Raw genomic sequence first — 15,895 nt, forward strand, 5'->3', positions numbered from 1 at the left:
GAATTATATCTCAATTAAGCTGTTAAGAAAATAGTTATTAAAACATATAAGCATACCCAAAGGAGGGAAACGGTGTGGAGCATGAGCCACTGCTCAGAAAGCAAAGGAAAACAGGAAGTTGAAGGGAGGGCCCAGCCCAGACTGGCTGTATGGTTGAGGAGAACCCTGGATGGAGGAGGTTGTGGGAACTGTAAAGTATACGCGTAGAGAGCAGAGGTGGGGGCTAGGGCCTGAAGAAGAGACAGAGTGCCCCAGAGAATTTTGCCTGCTTCAGTTTTGTCAAGGGCCAGCCTTTGGATGATCTCTGAAAGAAGGTCCCAGAGCCTTGAGGAGGATAGTCTATGATGTCAGCACCTGGCCTTTGTGACATAGGCACAAGATCCCAGGGAGAACTGCCCCCAGGGAATGGGGCTCCCAGCTCCCCAGGGGGCGGCAACGCCGCCCCTTAGACAAAGTCCCAGTCTCCCAGAGGCTTTCACCAGCGGGCCCCACTGCTACTGCTGCTGGTGCTGCTGGGCGTGATAAGCCATCTCGGCCAGGGCCAGGCTGAGCCAGAGGACATCAGCATTAGGGGTGACAAGGGGTCAGGGAACCAGAGTGGCAGGAGACCAGGATGCTTGCAGAATCCCTGATTCAGGTTTAGGACAAAAGTCTGTGAGAGAAGACCTCTGCCTGGCTGAAGGAGGACTGAGGGCAAGGCTCAAACAAAACTTGGGGTCAGAGTGAGTTTAGGGTGACGGAAGCTGGGGCCAGAGGAGGGTGTATCCACCGTTTGGTGACTCTGTTCCTCTCTCTCCCAGGTCCCCTCATCGCTGAAGTGCCTTGTGAAACAAGCCCAGAGGAACCCTCATTGGTAAGAGCTCACAGCACCAGAATACCCTCAATTCCTAATCCTATCTCAGCCCCATCCCCCAAATCGTCTCCTCCATCCTACCCTCCCAGACTCCCTGTCTCTTCCTCTCCTCCTCAGCTCTCACCTTCTCTGGAGCATTTTGCCAGCTCTTCTCACCCCAAAGGTAACATGGATTTAGGGTCTTGGCGAGCCAACCTGGAACTGGCACATGAGGCAGAGCCATAAATGGACCAATTCTCTCAATATCCCCGGCTTTGTTTCTTTCTCTACAGGTCCTATGGGCTGTGTCTTCCTCCCCAGCCCACCCAGATAACTGCTACTGCCCCTCAGCTCCCAAAAGGCAGCTCTGATTCTCCATCTCCATACATCCCTCATCAATGGCTGACTGCAAAGAATTAAGAGGCCAAGTTTAGACCCAAGTTCCTGCCTGAACACCGAGAGAGCCTGGTGCTACAGGGCTGGGTGTCTCCTTGGCCTGCCACCAACAGCTGCACCAACGCCAGGCTAGAGGCACACTCTGCTCACAGACGGCCTTGATTTCTCACCCAAGTCTAGCCTCAGAGATACTGGTCCTGACTCTGCCAGGTCTCTAATCTCTGGTCTTGTCCCCCCAGGCCCTTCCAGATTCGAGGCAATGTTGCCTCCAAACAAGGACCAGGTGCTGCTACAGAACACAGCGCCCCCTGGGCACCCCCCTCAGGGCCCCTCACAACTTGTGGACTCCCCTCCACGAAACCTGCAGCCTCTGCCTCCCCAGCAGTCACTCCCTCCCTCTCACCCACCTTGCTCCCCTCCCCCTCAGTCCCACTCTCCTGGCTCCCATTTCTACTCTTCTGACTCAAATTCTGACTTTGTCCTACATCCCTACTCTTCCTCTCTCCCAAGGTCCCCAGCTTTCTTTCATCGGAATTACCCTTCTCTCTCCCTTTCACCTTCCTCCTCTCCCTCCCCTCAGCTATATCCCTATCCTACTCTTACTCACTCCTCCTCTCCCTCTCAGCCGCAGAACTCCTTTCTCTCCCACTCACGTTGCCAGTCTCCTTCCCACCCAGAAGACCTACCTAGCCCCAGCCAACCCTCTTGTGGGGTCCACTCTAACAGGCAGACATGGTACTGGCATCAATACAGGGACACTGGGTCCCCTGGGGTAGTGATGGGATGCGTGGCAAGCGAGAGGGACCCTGCAGAGTTCAGGGACCCAGGAGCCCTGGCCCAGGCCCTGGTGGTACATCTGGGGCACCGCCGCATCGCACACGACCTGCGGCTACTGCTTTTGCAGCGCCTGTGGCTCGGCAAAACTGGCCAGGCCCCAGTGGTGGAGTATCCTATATGCCTGGTGTGTCTCCGGCCCCGGAGCCCCTCTTGCCCTATCCCCAGGTACAGGACTGGACCCCGGCTGCTTGCCTTCCCCCAACTACTGCCCTGTGCACAGGGCCAGGAATCCGAACCATTTCGCATAGGCATTGGCTTTGGCCTCCGCCTGCCGCGGGGCCAGGCCAGGGCCTTGCATCTGTTGCCAGAAAGAAGGCCAGAGGAAGTAGGGCCTCAGGGCGAGGCTGCTCATGCCCATGGGTGTCAAACCTGGGCATCTCAGGCCCCAGCAGCTCTAGCCCCAGGGGCTCGAACCCCAGCGGCTCAGGCCCGGGCAGATCCAGCCCAAGGCATACCCTCCCAGACTGGGAGCCTCAGGTCTGCAGGACTTCAATCACCAAACTCCACACCTTGTTCAGGGCCTCCACCTCAGGCACCAAAACAGGCCACTGTCTCCCTGAAGCCTAGGCCTTCCTCTACCCCAAAGAGGCCTGCCTCTCCAGAGCCCATTCTCCAAATATCATCACCCCAGTTCCAGAGCCACGGAGGCCCCCGGGAGCACCTCCTCCAAACCCCACGGTCCCCGCCAGGGCCCAGACCTCAGGGAGCCCCCCAGAAACCCTGAAGGGCTGGCTGGCTGGAGGTCAGGTGTGTTCTCCAGCCCTGAACCCTGGAAGCCCCTTGTGGAGTCTGCTGTCTCCTGGCTGAAGAGGATCAAAGGCACGAGAGGCCTCGTTTAGCCTTCAATGTACCCAATAAAGGCTGACCTTGCAAAACTTGTGTTTGTGTCTTGCTGATCAGACACAGTGGGTGGCTTTACCTGCATGGGGGCCAGAACCCAACAAGGGATGGGGGAGAGTCAAAGGACACTGAGTGGCTATTGAGAGTGGGTGCCATGTATCTGAAAGGGCCATGGGACCCACCTGAGAAGTGCACAGGGCTCTGCCAGGCCCTTCACACACTTAATTCGGTGGGACAGACAATGGCGTCCCCAAAGATGAAGCCACTGGGCCCCTTCCTCTGGGTGCACCTTAGGTTAACAAGGACACACGCTGACGCGGCCAGGGTGGGGGAGCAGTAGGAGGTGTCTCCCAGCAGGGAAAGGCATTCCCAGCGTTCACTCTGAGAAACATGGGATGCTCACATTGGAGATCAGAAACCCAAGGGCCCCCTCAGGAGCGTTAAGTGTCAGGCAGAGATGAGACCTGCACTGCCTGGGAGCCGAGTTGCCTCCCTCCGAGGGTGTCGGAGAGCAACCCCCATCCAGAAACCCTCAGGCGCTGGAGGGGAGGGCGTGTGGATCCATGAGAATCTCCAACTCTCACCTCTGCCTGCCGTCCACGACCACGGAGGATAGGTGTTTTGTTAAGGTAAATAGTGACTTCCTCATACGAGGAAGCGGTGGACTCGGGATGTGAAGCCAGATTTGTTTTAAAGTCCACGCTGGCTCCGTTAAAAGGCAAGCGACTCAGGTCACGTTTCCGGTGTGTGACTTTGGACAAATCACTTCCTGCTGGGGTAAGACGTAAAGGCTGTGCTTGTATGAGTCTGCGTATCACTCCTGAAGTGTGCACAGCCCTCATACAAGGATTTCTTTATTAAAGATTTATTAATCTCCCTTAAACTTGGATAGCTCCAGTCCCTCTCCAGAATCACCAAGAGCGTTCCCTTAAAGCAGGAGCGCGCCTCCCACGCCCCGCACAAAGACGGCGGAGTCTGTAGTCACAAAGAGGCGGAGAATGGAATTCTGGCGCCAATGTTGCGTCACCCCGCAGCCGGCTAGTGCTGACGCGTATTTGCGGTTCTGCGCCTGCGCGAGGAGAGCAGGCTAGGTGCGCGTGCGCACTACGCGACGGAGCGACCGGGTTAGACGGCCCGGGGCGGAGATAGGGAGTCGTGCGTGGGGTTAAAGTTTTGGCAACCCAGTGGGTGTGCCAGGGGTCCGGCGGCGGCAGGACCAAGTTCAACAGCGGCCGGGGCGGCAGTCGAAGGCCGGGCGCGGCATGTCCCCGGGGCCGCGGTGCGGACAGTGAAGCACGCGGCGAGCGGGATGGGCCGGCGCCGGGCGCCAGAGCTGTATCGGGCCCCGTTTCCGTTGTACGCGCTTCAGGTGGACCCCAGCGCGGGGCTGCTCATCGCCGCGGGCGGAGGAGGTGCCGCCAAGACGGGCATAAAGAATGGCGTGGTGAGAGCGCAGGGCCACTGGGGCGGGTCGCGCCACGGGCTGAGAGCGATTCCGGGGGGGTCGCGGGGGCGGGCCGCACCCCATCCTCGGACCCTGCTCGTCCCGGGTGGGAATCCCCAGCATGCCGGGCGTTCCGGCGCGAATTTCAACCGAGCACTTCCTCACCGGGCAGTTGAGACTCCTAAGGTAAAGTGAAAACTGCACACAGCGCTGCGTAGGCAGGAACGCTTCAAGTCGATCTCAAGAACAGCTTCAGGAGTCTTAGCCTGTGCTTTTCCCCGGAGGCCACATAGACTTTGCCCTCTAGCAGCGGTGAGAGTGGTGCCTTGGGCTTTTAGGCTGGGTTTCTTCACTCTTCTGAGCGCCACCCTATTCTGTAAACTGGAGGTAATAATCCCAACCCCGCTTGCTGTACAGATTTGTGAAGCTCAAAGAGAAAAGAGGCTCGAGAAAGCCTTGTGAACTAGAAAGTGCAGTAAGCAAAAAGGGGTAAGGCATCAGACTATAGAATGTAAGTTTGCCCTTGAGGCGCTCTCTAGGCACCCCTGAATCTTGCTCATCCTGGTTCCCTCTCCCACAGCACTTTCTGCAGCTAGAGCAGGTTAATGGGCGCCTGAGCGCCTCCTTACTACACTCCCATGACACGGAGACACGGGCCACCATGAACTTGGCGCTAGCTGGTAACATCCTTGCTGCGGGGCAGGATGCCCACTGTCAGCTCCTGCGCTTCCAGACCCTTCAGCAGAAAGGCAAAAACAAGGCAGAGAAGGCAGGTGAGAAGCCCCCTCTCCAGCCCTATGGGAAAAGGGTTAAATGAGTGAGATCACTCTCGGTCTCTAAAGAAGTGGGGTTATAATAGCAGGCGAGAAGCTGGATGTTCACCGGTTGTGTAGAGAGGGACAGGACTACTTACTATCAAAGCCTGGAACCTGGCAGGCTGTTTGTGTTGCAGGTTCCAAGGAGCAAAGGCCTCGACAAAGGAAGGGGGCAGCCCCAGCAGAGAAGAAATCTGGAGCTGAAACCCACCAAGAGGGGGCAGAACTCAGTGTAGAGAATTTGCAGGCGGTGCAGACAGACTTCAGCCCTGATCCACTGCAGAAAGTTGTCTGCTTCAACCACGATAATACTCTGCTTGCCACTGGAGGGACAGATGGCTACGTTCGGGTCTGGAAGGTGTGGTTTTGGGAAGTTAGAAGATGAGTGTCAGTAGCAGCAAGGCCAGAATTGTGAGAAACTGAGCATGGGTTCTGGGAAGCTTGTGAGTGAAGCCTGTACTGAGTGGCCATTAGAAGAGAAGAAGGGTGGGAACCACTGTACTCTTGCTGGATACCTGGGCTAACTATGGTGGTGGTTTGGCTGCAGGTACCCAGCCTGGAGAAAGTACTGGAGTTCAAAGCCCATGAAGGGGAGATTGAGGACCTGGCTTTGGGGCCTGAAGGCAAGGTGAGGAGGTGAGAGGGTGGAAAAAGTAGGTTGTTATGCTCCTTGTCCACTAAGTGGATTCCCTAACTGTCCATCCTTGGAATCTTGATTCCTGACTAGTTGGTAACTGTGGGCTGGGACCTTAAGGCCTCCGTGTGGCAGAAGGATCAGCTGGTGACACAGCTGCACTGGCAAGAGAATGGACCCATCTTTTCTAACACGCCTTACCGCTACCAGGCCTGCAGGTGTGAGGACCCTGAGGGTGGCTAAAAGAGACACAGCCTAGACGTGGTGGGGGAGTGGGCAAAGACCAGGGGGAGGCCGGGGAGGATCGTAGCCTTGGCGGGTGTTATCCCAGGCAGGACCAAGGTACAGGAGGGCACAAACCTCTGAAGAGGGTTGGGCAGGCCCAGGAGCTAAACCAGCCCCTCACTTGCCCCCCAGGTTTGGGCAGGTTCCAGACCAGCCTGCTGGGCTGCGACTCTTCACAGTGCAGATTCCCCACAAGCGTCTGCGCCAGCCCCCACCCTGCTACCTCACAGCCTGGGATGGCTCCACCTTCTTGCCCCTTCGAACCAAATCCTGTGGCCACGAAGTCATCTCCTGCCTTAGTGTCAGGTGTGAGACAATGCTGGTTTGGCTGGGTGTGGGGGATTCTGGGGGAGCTCGGGAAGGTGTTCTGCTTGAGTACCTGAGGACCATTGTTAGTGAGTGAGGGTTGCTGCACAGGCGTCCAGGACAACGAGCACTTTGTTTGTTGCAGTGAATCGGGCACCTTCCTAGGCCTGGGCACCGTCACTGGCTCTGTTGCCATCTACATAGCTTTCTCTCTCCAGGTAATGGGTGGAGGTGGGCATAGCCCTGAGGGCTCTTTGGGGTGGGGACTCTAGGCCTGCTTCTACCCTGAGTGTGCAGGAAGGAATCTGGCCCAGCCTGTAGAGGGAAAGCTTTCTGGGGGCAAGGGGCATGTTTTCTAGAAAGAATGTTCCCAACTGGGCCTTCCTCACTAGTTCTTCTCCTGTCCCCAGCGCCTCTACTATGTGAAGGAGGCCCATGGCATCGTGGTGACAGATGTGGCCTTTCTACCTGAGAAGGGTCGTGGTCCAGAGCTCCTTGGGTCCCACGAAACTGCCCTGTTCTCTGTGGCTGTGGATAGTCGTTGCCAGCTGCACCTGCTGCCCTCACGGCGTGAGTCATTGGAGTGGGGGTACCACCCCATCTTTAGCTGGAGCAAAAACTTGTTCCCTGGAGAACAGGCTGCTTGTTTGTAGCATCTGCCCCCTCCTTGAATGGTTCTCTTCTTTAGGCTGTGAAGCCCCTTTGCCCGCTGACTTCTTCCCTTGCCTCTCCTGCAGGGAGTGTTCCTGTGTGGCTGCTGCTGCTGCTATGTGTCGGGCTTATTGTTATGACCATCCTGCTGCTCCAGAGTGCCTTTCCGGGTTTTCTTTAGCCTTCCTGTTCCCAGGAAATTAGGGGCCTAGACACTACCACCTTCTAGACCAGAGTGGAGGCCTGGTACCCCACTGCTCACTCCACTGGGTCCACAGCTCAGGTTGCCTCTGATGAGACTGATGGGCACTGCCTGCCCTTCCCAGTTAAAGCTTGGCTCTGGCCGTGGGTGACTCTGAGTCCTGGAAACTTTGCATTCATCATCTGTGGATCAGCCCAGGACAGTGGTATATGAAGCCCTGGCCACACCACCTGTCTCCTTCCCTCTCCTTACCCCAGGCTCTACAATTGAGCTTGTCCTTTCTCCAGAAATATGTGAAGATGCCCAAGGGCCTGGAGGCACTGCTGTCCTTCCTGAAGAAATAGTCATTTTCTCCTCCCCTCACAGCCTTGTGGCCAGTTGCTCTTCACATGAGCCCCTGGCATTTGCTGGGATAAGCACTGGCCTGGGACTTGCTGTTAGGGAAGGAGGGAGCAAAAGGAAGACCTAAGCAGTAATCTGTGGATTCAGCTGGGTATCTCCAAGCCAGCCAGGCTAAAAATATGCAGTAAGTTCCTGGATGGCCTACCCTAGCCCTGTGGGGAAAATGAACCTCAGCCCATTCGGCAGAAAAAGTTGATTATTTAATAAACAAGGAAAGACTGAACTGAGACCCCAAATGGTACTCTTGTCAGCTCTTGCCTCCCTCTGGTGAGAGAGCCCTGAGGCTGAGCAGCTCCGCTGGGTGCTGGAAGATGGCTTTGGCATACTGATGCAAGAGGCGGCTCATGTAGCAGTGCTGCCAGGGGAGCAGCCCTTCCAGGAAGCCGATGTGGCCGCCCTGGGCTGTGATGAGCAGGGCGACATGGGGAGAGTGTTGGGCAGCCTGCAGGGGAAAGCCTGGGAGAGGGGTGGGAGAAGAGGTCAGGAACCCTGGCCTTTACTGAGAGCCCAGGCTCTCTCCACTTGCACTTCATGTCCCATTTCCTCTGGGGCCTGAAGCGTCCAGACTCAAGGTGCTCACCATAGACTGGGGAGAAGGGGTCGTCAGCTGCATTGAGGCAAAGCACAGGGATCTGGATAGCATCTACCTTTGTTCTTGGGCTCGCTGCTTGGTAGTAGGTAACACAGTCTTGATATCCAAAGACCACAGCTGTGTAGCGTTCGTCAAACTGGCGGATTGTGTGGGCCTGCAGGTAGTGGAAGGTGGGATAGGCTAGGATGAGGATGGGGAATGAGAAGATACTGGAAGAACAATTTAGGGTGGAGGGGGATGGTTGAAAGACCATACCTGTAGCACAAAGTCTACATTCACCACCTTTTCCGTCACCTTTCTATTTCTGCAAAAGAGCACCTAGAGGTTTGGCTCTATTCTGGGACCTGACCCAGAGCCAGCCTCTGTCTTAACTCATGAGTGAGAAAGCCCAGATATAGAACCCAAGCACTGGGAGAACCCGGCATGTCTGCCCTCCTACGCTGTCTACTGCCCCCTTACTTGCCAAGACCCTACCGGTCCACAAGTTTGCAGAGCCCAGCAGTGAGGCGGTGATTGAAGAGCAGTGAGTTGAGTGAGGTCTCCAGGGAGCGGGTGGTCTCAAAACAATCCCAGCATGCAGATAGAGTCAGTGCTGCCACCAACCCTGCAGCCGGCCCCATTCGTGCCAGGTAGTTCAGCACTAATGTTCTGCAGGATTGGACCAGGGGCCATGAAAGAAGGGTTTGCATTAGTGAGTTGGGACAGAGGAGATGGAGAGAGGACATGGAGGGGGAAAGAAAGGAAGACTGGGCCTTTGGGTTAAGCGCAGGCAGCCTTTACCCTCCAAAAGAGATGCCCACGGCCAGCAGTGGAGCTTGGGGGTAGCGGTTCTTTATGTGGTTCACGACTGTCTCCAGATCTTCAGTATGGCTGGCACAAAAGGACCTGTGGGTCTGAGGCAAACCGGATCATTGGGTAGGGAGGGAGGCCCTGGCCGGAAGGGAGAAAAATGGAAGGACTGAAGAGATGGAAGAGAAATGGAAGAAGGATAGGTAGGTAGAGCCCCACAGTCAAGGATCTCTGAAGGCAGTGGGGTGACGGGTGAAGGGCTACTAGGAGGAAAGAGGATACTCACCAGCAGTTCTTCCCCACGGCAGCCCCGGTTATTAAATATGACAGCCCTGTGGCATACACAGGTACATCTTAGCTAGATCCTCCCTCAAAGCCTCTCTCCCCTTTTGGTAGCCTTCAGAAGGACCCCAGTCAAAAAGTGCCATCTATACAGTACCTCCTCCCCATAGTTATCAGGATCTGAATTGACCTCCCTATTACAAGTTTTCAGACCCCACCCAATTCTTCTGGGCTGTGCCCATCCTTACCTGTACCCATCCCTCAAAGCTTGGTTAACCAGGTGCAAGATATATGTCTCTTGGCTACTGCCTGTGATACCAGGAAGCAGTAATACAATGGGCTGGGTGGTAGGGTCAGGGTATTGACTGCTGTCATGCTGGCCAGCCCAGTCTAGCAGGAGCTGTCCTCCATCTGGGGTTTGGAGGACTTCACTGTGGTTTTGAAGAAAAGGGTACGCAAAGATACTATTAGGAATTCCATGTACTTCAAAAGGTTTACCCCCAGTTCCACCCATAGACAGCTCCCACAGCTTCCCATCAGCATCATTTGAGAGCATGCATTTTGCAAAACATTAAGACCATAACAGGGTGTAATGGGGACATAAAAGATTTAATATTACCTCATGGTTGTGCAATTAAATAGCCCTTCCACATAGCCACTCTCAACACATAGGGAGATGTGGCAAAGATTACCTTCATTTTAATAGAGGTAGAAAGGATTCCCCTATACTTGCAGGGTCATGTTCACCCCCTTCTGCCCCTTCTTACCTCCAGTAAGGGACTAGAGGCCGAGACTGCAGTAAGACTCGGAAGATGGTTTGTAGCCGCCCCTCGAAACACCATAGCGTAGGATAGAAAGTCTCCACAGTGACTGGACAGTGTTGCTCCAGGAAGGCCAGAAACCGGGACCCAGTCACCAGTCGAGGCCTCTGTAATCACACAATGCAGTCTGCCTCACTGATTTTAGCACCAAGCCAGTGAGGCACCTGGCACCAGAGTGACCCCTATCCAGAGGCCAGCCTGGAGGGCACTGCTTCATCAGGGGGTGAGAAATCTAGCAACCTCAGTCAAATGGCCAAGACACCTTTGTTAGTATAGTGCAGCTACAGTCCCCAAGAACTCCAGTCCTACAGTGTCACCTCTCCAGAGCTGACTGAACAGACTCAGAACGAGGGGTGGGAGCTGCTGCAGTTGACTGGGTGCTGACTCCACCACTCAGCCTATCCATGCCCTAAACTCATTTTGGGGAGAGCAGGTAATATAAAATAAGTTGCCTAGCTGATCCCTTCCAGGAGGGGTTAGGATCCTGGGCAGAGGCTGAAGAAATGCAGCACCATTCAGTCTGCGACCTTTGCCTTGCAGTTGAATTATCCACATTCTGTCATCTTAGCCAAACTAGCTCTGGCCGTGCTGGCTCCTCCTGATTTTAGCACCCCGTTGTCACATATTCCTGTTCCCTACTATCTGTACTCTCTGCTGAAAGGCTTCTTTCTACTACAGCACCTCATTTTCTTACCCATGGGGCCCCTGCTCTTACACCATACCGTAAAAGAGGAATAGGCCCCGTATGCACAGATTTTTTCTTCCTTCGTGCCCGCCAGGAGGAAGGTAATGGGAATGGGATGCCAGGGACAGATGAGGTCAGTGGGCACTCAGCCTTGACTTTCGACCCCTCTGCTTGGTTCTTCTGGTAGACTTTAAGTGAATGAGAGGGCTTAGCCACATAGGTTTATAAAGGAGAATGCTGTATAAAGCCAAAAGGCCTCAGACTCAAGAACAGAAACTGTATTTCTGTCACAGGCCCTAAGGAATCTGAGGGCTGATGCCTAGCTCTTTTGCAATCTTGGTACTCAAAAGGGGCTAGGTAAATTATGAACTAGAGGGGCCAGGTTGGTAGTGTGACTCTTGTGAGATGTGACTTGTACCCTGGTCCTTAAGCCCTGGAATAATAACACCTGTGATTCATTGTGTGCCATGTGCAGGCACTAGGCTAAGCCCAAGTTTATGAGATAGGATATTTTATAAGTGAATAAACTATGACTCACAGAGGTTAAGTTGTTTGCCAAAGGTCACACAACAAGCAAGAAGCAAAGCAGAATTACTAATAATTATGATATATATATATATATATTTTTTAAAGATTTTATTTATTTTTTTCCCCCCAAAGCCCCAGTAGATAGCTGTGTGTCATAGCTGCACATCCTTCTAGTTGCTGTATGTGGGACGCGGCCTCAGCATGGCCAGAGAAGCAGCGCGTCGGTGCGAGCCCGGGATCCGAACCCGGGTCGCCAGCAGTGGAGCGCGCTCACTTAACCACCAAGCCACGGGGCCGGCCCTAATAATTATGATATTACCACAAATACTAGTAGGTAAAATTTGTTGAGTGCTCATTATGTTCCAAGCATTGTGCTAAGCACTTTACATGATTATATCTGGTGAGCTTCACAACAGCTCTTTGAGATAGATACTGTTGATCCCCCTGTGGGAACAGGTTTGAATGTTGAGTAACTTGTCAGAGGTCACAAAGCTTACCAAAGCTAGTTAGTGGCGGAGCTGGGATTCAAACCCAGGTCTGTCTGAGTCCAGAGCTTATGCTCTTAGTCACTGTACTGTATTACCTCCTAATTGCCAAGATTTTGAGTTGTTAATTTATTCTTGGTCAAACAGCTCAGTAGTGTAGAACAAGGCACTGATTAATTGGGTCACAGGAAGTGTTTCTTGACTCATTCCTGAGACTTAATTAGTAATATGCCACTCACTGTAGATGAATCAATACCAATCCATTACCATGCTGGACAATCCAAACTCCATGTCTTCAGGGTCTCGAGAATGCTACTTTTCCTAAATTGTAACCAGTATTTGGATGTCAAGGAAGGGTTTGGAATATAAAGTGGCAGAGGTCTCTGACTTGTGTGGCTGGTTGTAAATAAAGGAAAATGTTTAGTTAAGGACAGCTCTGTTCTGAAATGAATGACTTTCCAAATCAGACATGTAAGGTTAGATTTATACTGTACTGAGGTTTGGATTTTTAAAATTGTTTTATTAAGGTAGACTTATTGGGCCGGCCCAGTGACTTAGCAGTTAAGTGCGTGGGCTCCGCTGCTGGAGGCCTGGGTTCGGATGCATGGTGCGCACCGACACACCACTTCTCCGGCCATGCTGAGGCCGCGTCCCACATACAGCAACTAGAAGGATGTGCAGCTATGACACACAACTATCTACTGGGGCTTTGGGGGGAAAATAAATAAATAAATAAAATCTTTAAAAAAAAAGGCAGACTTATTTTATAAACAATACATGCGAATGTAGAAAGCTCTGAAAATACAGAAAAGTGTAGGTAACATTAAAATTCCCTACAGATCTTCTTAAAGGGCTTGAATCAATAGGTTTCTTGTTAGACTCAGCTACTCTAGAACAAAGTTTAATGAAGATTAAAAGATTTAGATTTTTCTGGATATGTAAATTATGTATTTTATGTAAATTTTAGTGAGAATAAAATCTCCAGGTTCATCAAACTCAACCTCTTCAGACTTTCCCATTGCCCTATACATGGAGAGCCTAGAACTTAAAACAGGGCTGAATGAGGAAGGGCAGTTAGGGTTATCCATTAGTCCTGAGCTAGGAGGGGAACCTCTGCCAGCCTTTAACAGAAGCAAGGCCCTACTAAGCTGACAGGGTGATGTTGGGGGTTAGCCACAACCCCACAGGCCTCCGGTGCCTTCATTCAGTGCAGCTCATGAGAATCTCAGTCTAGCCTGCCTGAAAAGAAAAGGAAAGCAGTGTGCATATCTCCCTGACACCTCAGGATACCTTCCACCTCGCCTTTACCCAAATGTTTGTCCACATCATAGGGAGCAGCACCCCTCCGATGCCTGAAAGGCCCAGCTGGCATTGGGAGCACGCGGGATGCAGAGAATCTAGGTAGGCAAAGAACCGACTCTCCATTAGGTGATAACAGCAAAGCCGAGCCTGGCTGGAGCGGGATGGGGGTAGTGGTGGGGTTGGGGCGTCAGATTTCACGTGGGGCGGGAGGCCAACCATGCCAGCTCCCACAAAGGGCTCAAGCCCCGCGCTGGAAGCTGCTCCCTAGACCCAAGGATCCCAAACCCGCCGGCCAGAGCTCTGGACCCGTACCCACCTGGGGCACACACGCCCAGTAGTAGCCCAAGTAGAGGGCAGCGCCAAGACCCAAAAGCAGAGAGAAGGGCTCTGTCCAAGTGCCATTCTGGGAGCTCAGGGAGGAGCTCAGCATTTTGCGTTGCTGGATTCCGCCTCCCAAGTTCTTGACCGGCTCCAGCCCCTCGACTTTGACTAGTCGGCTCGCAGGTGCGTGCCGGGACCCGCCCGTTACCGCCATTGGACGGCCTGTGCAGGTCCCGCCTCCACTGCCGGCGGTTCCGGGATCCGGGCCCCGCCCGCCGCCTGTGCGACACGCGGCGGGGCGGTGCTAGGACGTCGGGGGCGTGGGCGGGCTGCGCTGGGCGCTCGGCGCAGAGCTGATCCCAGGGACTTGGCAATGGGCTCTGCGCCTCCTGATTCTTCGTCGTGGTCACAAGAGGTGCAGCCGCAGGCAAGGACTGGCAGCCTCCCTCACAGCGCCATCTTGGTGAGGGGCATCTCTAGCTCCTTCTTCCTCAAATTCTGCCTTGCTACCGCGAGTCAGGCAGCCTGGTCAGAGTCCCCCAGCTATTTAGTTGCACACAGGACACAGCCTCTCCTGTGGTGACAGCCTGCCCTGTCACACAGAGTACAGTCATTCACAGTGCCTCTCACGCTCAGGACATGGCCACTCACATGGTGACACCCTGCAGTCCCACAGTGTTCAGCCAATTCACAGTCGTCCTCACACACTGGACACAACCATTCACACTGTGACACCCCATACTGTGACATAGTCAGATTTCAGCTACTGAGTCGGTGGCATTCCACACAGAGTCACACATTTGTAGGTTAAAGTCTCTCATGCAGTGTCACTCTATGCTGTCTAATACAATCTCCATCATAAGTACAACAGATATTTACTCATCACCTGCTCTCTACCAGGCACTTGGGATAGCCCAGGGATGCTGTTCCTGTCTTCACTGGGATATGGAAACAAATAAGCTAAAGAGCAGTGGCTCTCAACCTTGATTTAAGATTAGAATCATCAGAGAGTTTAAAAACTACCAGTGCCGATGTAATCTATGCAGAAATAGAAGTATAATGATGTACACCTGAAATTTATACAATGTTATAAACCAATGTGACCGCAATAAACTTTAAAAAATTAAAAAAATAATAAAGTGCACAATGTGATGGTTTGATATATGTATACATTGTAAAATGATTATTATGATCAAACTGATTAATACATCCATCACCTCTCATAGTTACCACTTTTTTGTATATGTGGTGAGAACACTTAAGATCTACTCTCTTAGCAAATTTCCACCATCACAGTTTTAAACAACTGATTCCCTGACCCACACTTTTGATATCTGTTTCATGATATCATGCTTAAATAATCACAGTTTGATAAAGAATATTTGTTTCACGTATCTATCAAATGTAATTTTTTGTGCTCACAGACTTCTTCACATAATCAAATTTTTTCTCTTGCTGTTCTTTGGTTATGTTTTATAGATACCATAATGGCTCATAATTAAATTACAGAGGACAGTGGATGTTTTTTGGAATGTCTTTTGTATCTCTCTCTCCAGTTCTACTCCACTCCCCATTTGGTTTGCTGAGTTATAAACTATGGCTCTCATTCTACATAATTTCTTATCCTTGTATTTGAAGTTTTTACCTCTATCAGTTACTGTCTCTCTTCCATTCTTTCATTGGACTCTGTGAATTGGAGATTGAGGTACCCGTATAAGAGTGGCTATATTTGAGGGCTTGTTTGGTTGATTTATGGGATTTCGCTCTACTACTTTAATGGTTTGTTGCAGCATACACATGTAAACATCACCTGATAAATGCTTCTTCTTTTGTAGAAAATTAGGAAATTACCAATTCATTGTTTCATTAAACATTTCCTGCATGTTTTTATTCTCTTAAGAAAAATGAGAGAATGCTTATGTTTTGCAGTCTATCCCATTGCTTTTGCACTCAATAAAACAAATATTGAAATTCACTAACCCGGGTATTATTTGGAATAACCAATTATGGGTTCATTGTACTGTAGTTATTTTAATAAAAATATAATCAGTTCAAAAAAAAAAAAACAACTACCAGTGCCCACGCCCCCTCCCTGATATAGTAGGTCTGGAGAGGAGCCTAGGTATCAATATAACTTAAAAGGTCTCTGAAGATTCAAATGTCCGGTCAGGGTTGAACCCCTGCAATAGAGCATGGTGCTAGAAAAATGCAGTACTAGCTGCAGCAGGAGCACTGAGGAGGGTGCCCGAACTCCGTGGGGTCAGAGAAAGCATACTCAGGCGTTAAATGACAATACTGTACTTTTTTTTTTTTAATTTTATTTATTTATTTTTTTCCCCCAAAGCCCCAGTAGATAGTTGTGTGTCATAGCTGCACATCCTTCTAGTTGCTGTATGTGGGACGCGGCCTCAGCATGGCCGGAGAAGCAGCGCATCGGTGCGCGCCT

General features: G+C 52.1%; 3 protein-coding genes across 7 annotated transcripts; 2 read left to right on the plus strand and 1 right to left on the minus strand.

Moving 5' to 3' along the window:
* Window positions 1-1,487: 1,487 nt before the first annotated feature.
* Window positions 1,488-2,789, plus strand: PRR30 (proline rich 30). Its single transcript, XM_004418601.3, has one exon. The coding sequence runs from the start codon at window positions 1,488-1,490 to the stop codon at window positions 2,787-2,789; it is 1,302 nt and encodes a 433-aa protein (XP_004418658.1).
* A 1,223-nt stretch (window positions 2,790-4,012) lies between these two features.
* On the plus strand, window positions 4,013-7,867 carry PREB (prolactin regulatory element binding). 2 transcript variants are annotated; one of them, XM_004418237.3, is made up of 9 exons: window positions 4,015-4,349; window positions 4,930-5,122; window positions 5,302-5,522; window positions 5,712-5,792; window positions 5,892-6,016; window positions 6,216-6,389; window positions 6,535-6,607; window positions 6,800-6,959; window positions 7,127-7,867. In XM_004418237.3, exons 1-9 carry the CDS (start codon window positions 4,215-4,217, stop codon window positions 7,219-7,221), a joined length of 1,257 nt encoding a protein of 418 aa, XP_004418294.1. In that variant the 5' UTR covers window positions 4,015-4,214; the 3' UTR covers window positions 7,222-7,867. The 2 variants fall into 2 exon arrangements, with proteins under 2 accessions (XP_087293141.1, XP_004418294.1); XM_087437015.1 differs by lacking the exon at window positions 6,800-6,959 and having other exon boundaries at window positions 4,013-4,349.
* On the minus strand, window positions 7,832-13,630 carry ABHD1 (abhydrolase domain containing 1). Of its 4 annotated transcripts, XM_004418238.3 has the most exons (9): window positions 13,445-13,628; window positions 10,075-10,235; window positions 9,556-9,738; window positions 9,312-9,357; window positions 9,017-9,129; window positions 8,711-8,884; window positions 8,492-8,540; window positions 8,225-8,390; window positions 7,832-8,100 (listed from the first exon to the last, which is right to left on the minus strand). In XM_004418238.3, the coding sequence occupies exons 1-9, from the start codon at window positions 13,556-13,558 to the stop codon at window positions 7,892-7,894; spliced, it is 1,215 nt and encodes a 404-aa protein (XP_004418295.3). In that variant the 5' UTR covers window positions 13,559-13,628; the 3' UTR covers window positions 7,832-7,891. The 4 variants fall into 4 exon arrangements, with proteins under 4 accessions (XP_004418295.3, XP_087293138.1, XP_087293139.1 ...); XM_087437012.1 differs by lacking the exon at window positions 8,711-8,884; XM_087437013.1 differs by having other exon boundaries at window positions 9,556-13,065; window positions 13,445-13,479.
* Between the last annotated feature and the right edge of the window lie 2,265 nt (window positions 13,631-15,895).

This window comes from Ceratotherium simum, chromosome 11 (genome assembly GCF_057802395.1).
Source record: "Ceratotherium simum simum isolate JZ-2026a chromosome 11, ASM5780239v1, whole genome shotgun sequence".
NCBI lineage: Eukaryota > Metazoa > Chordata > Mammalia > Perissodactyla > Rhinocerotidae > Ceratotherium > Ceratotherium simum.

What these genes read in the sequence shown, in the direction of transcription:
- ABHD1 (XM_004418238.3), bottom strand. Translation starts at nt 13,558, where the DNA reads ATGCTGAGCTCCTCCCTGAGCTCCCAGAATGGCACTTGGACAGAGCCC. An exon ending in GCCGTGGGGAAGAACTGCTG is followed by an intron (nt 9,130 to 9,311) that starts GTGAGTATCCTC and finishes GGTTTGCCTCAG; the next exon opens with ACCCACAGGTCCTTTTGTGC. An exon ending in GTGGGCATCTCTTTTGGAGG is followed by an intron (nt 8,885 to 9,016) that starts GTAAAGGCTGCC and finishes CCAATCCTGCAG; the next exon opens with AACATTAGTGCTGAACTACC.
- PREB (XM_004418237.3), top strand. Translation starts at nt 4,215, where the DNA reads ATGGGCCGGCGCCGGGCGCCAGAGCTGTATCGGGCCCCGTTTCCGTTG. An exon ending in CGGGCATAAAGAATGGCGTG is followed by an intron (nt 4,350 to 4,929) that starts GTGAGAGCGCAG and finishes CCTCTCCCACAG; the next exon opens with CACTTTCTGCAGCTAGAGCA. An exon ending in GCTACGTTCGGGTCTGGAAG is followed by an intron (nt 5,523 to 5,711) that starts GTGTGGTTTTGG and finishes GTTTGGCTGCAG; the next exon opens with GTACCCAGCCTGGAGAAAGT.
- PRR30 (XM_004418601.3), top strand. Translation starts at nt 1,488, where the DNA reads ATGTTGCCTCCAAACAAGGACCAGGTGCTGCTACAGAACACAGCGCCC.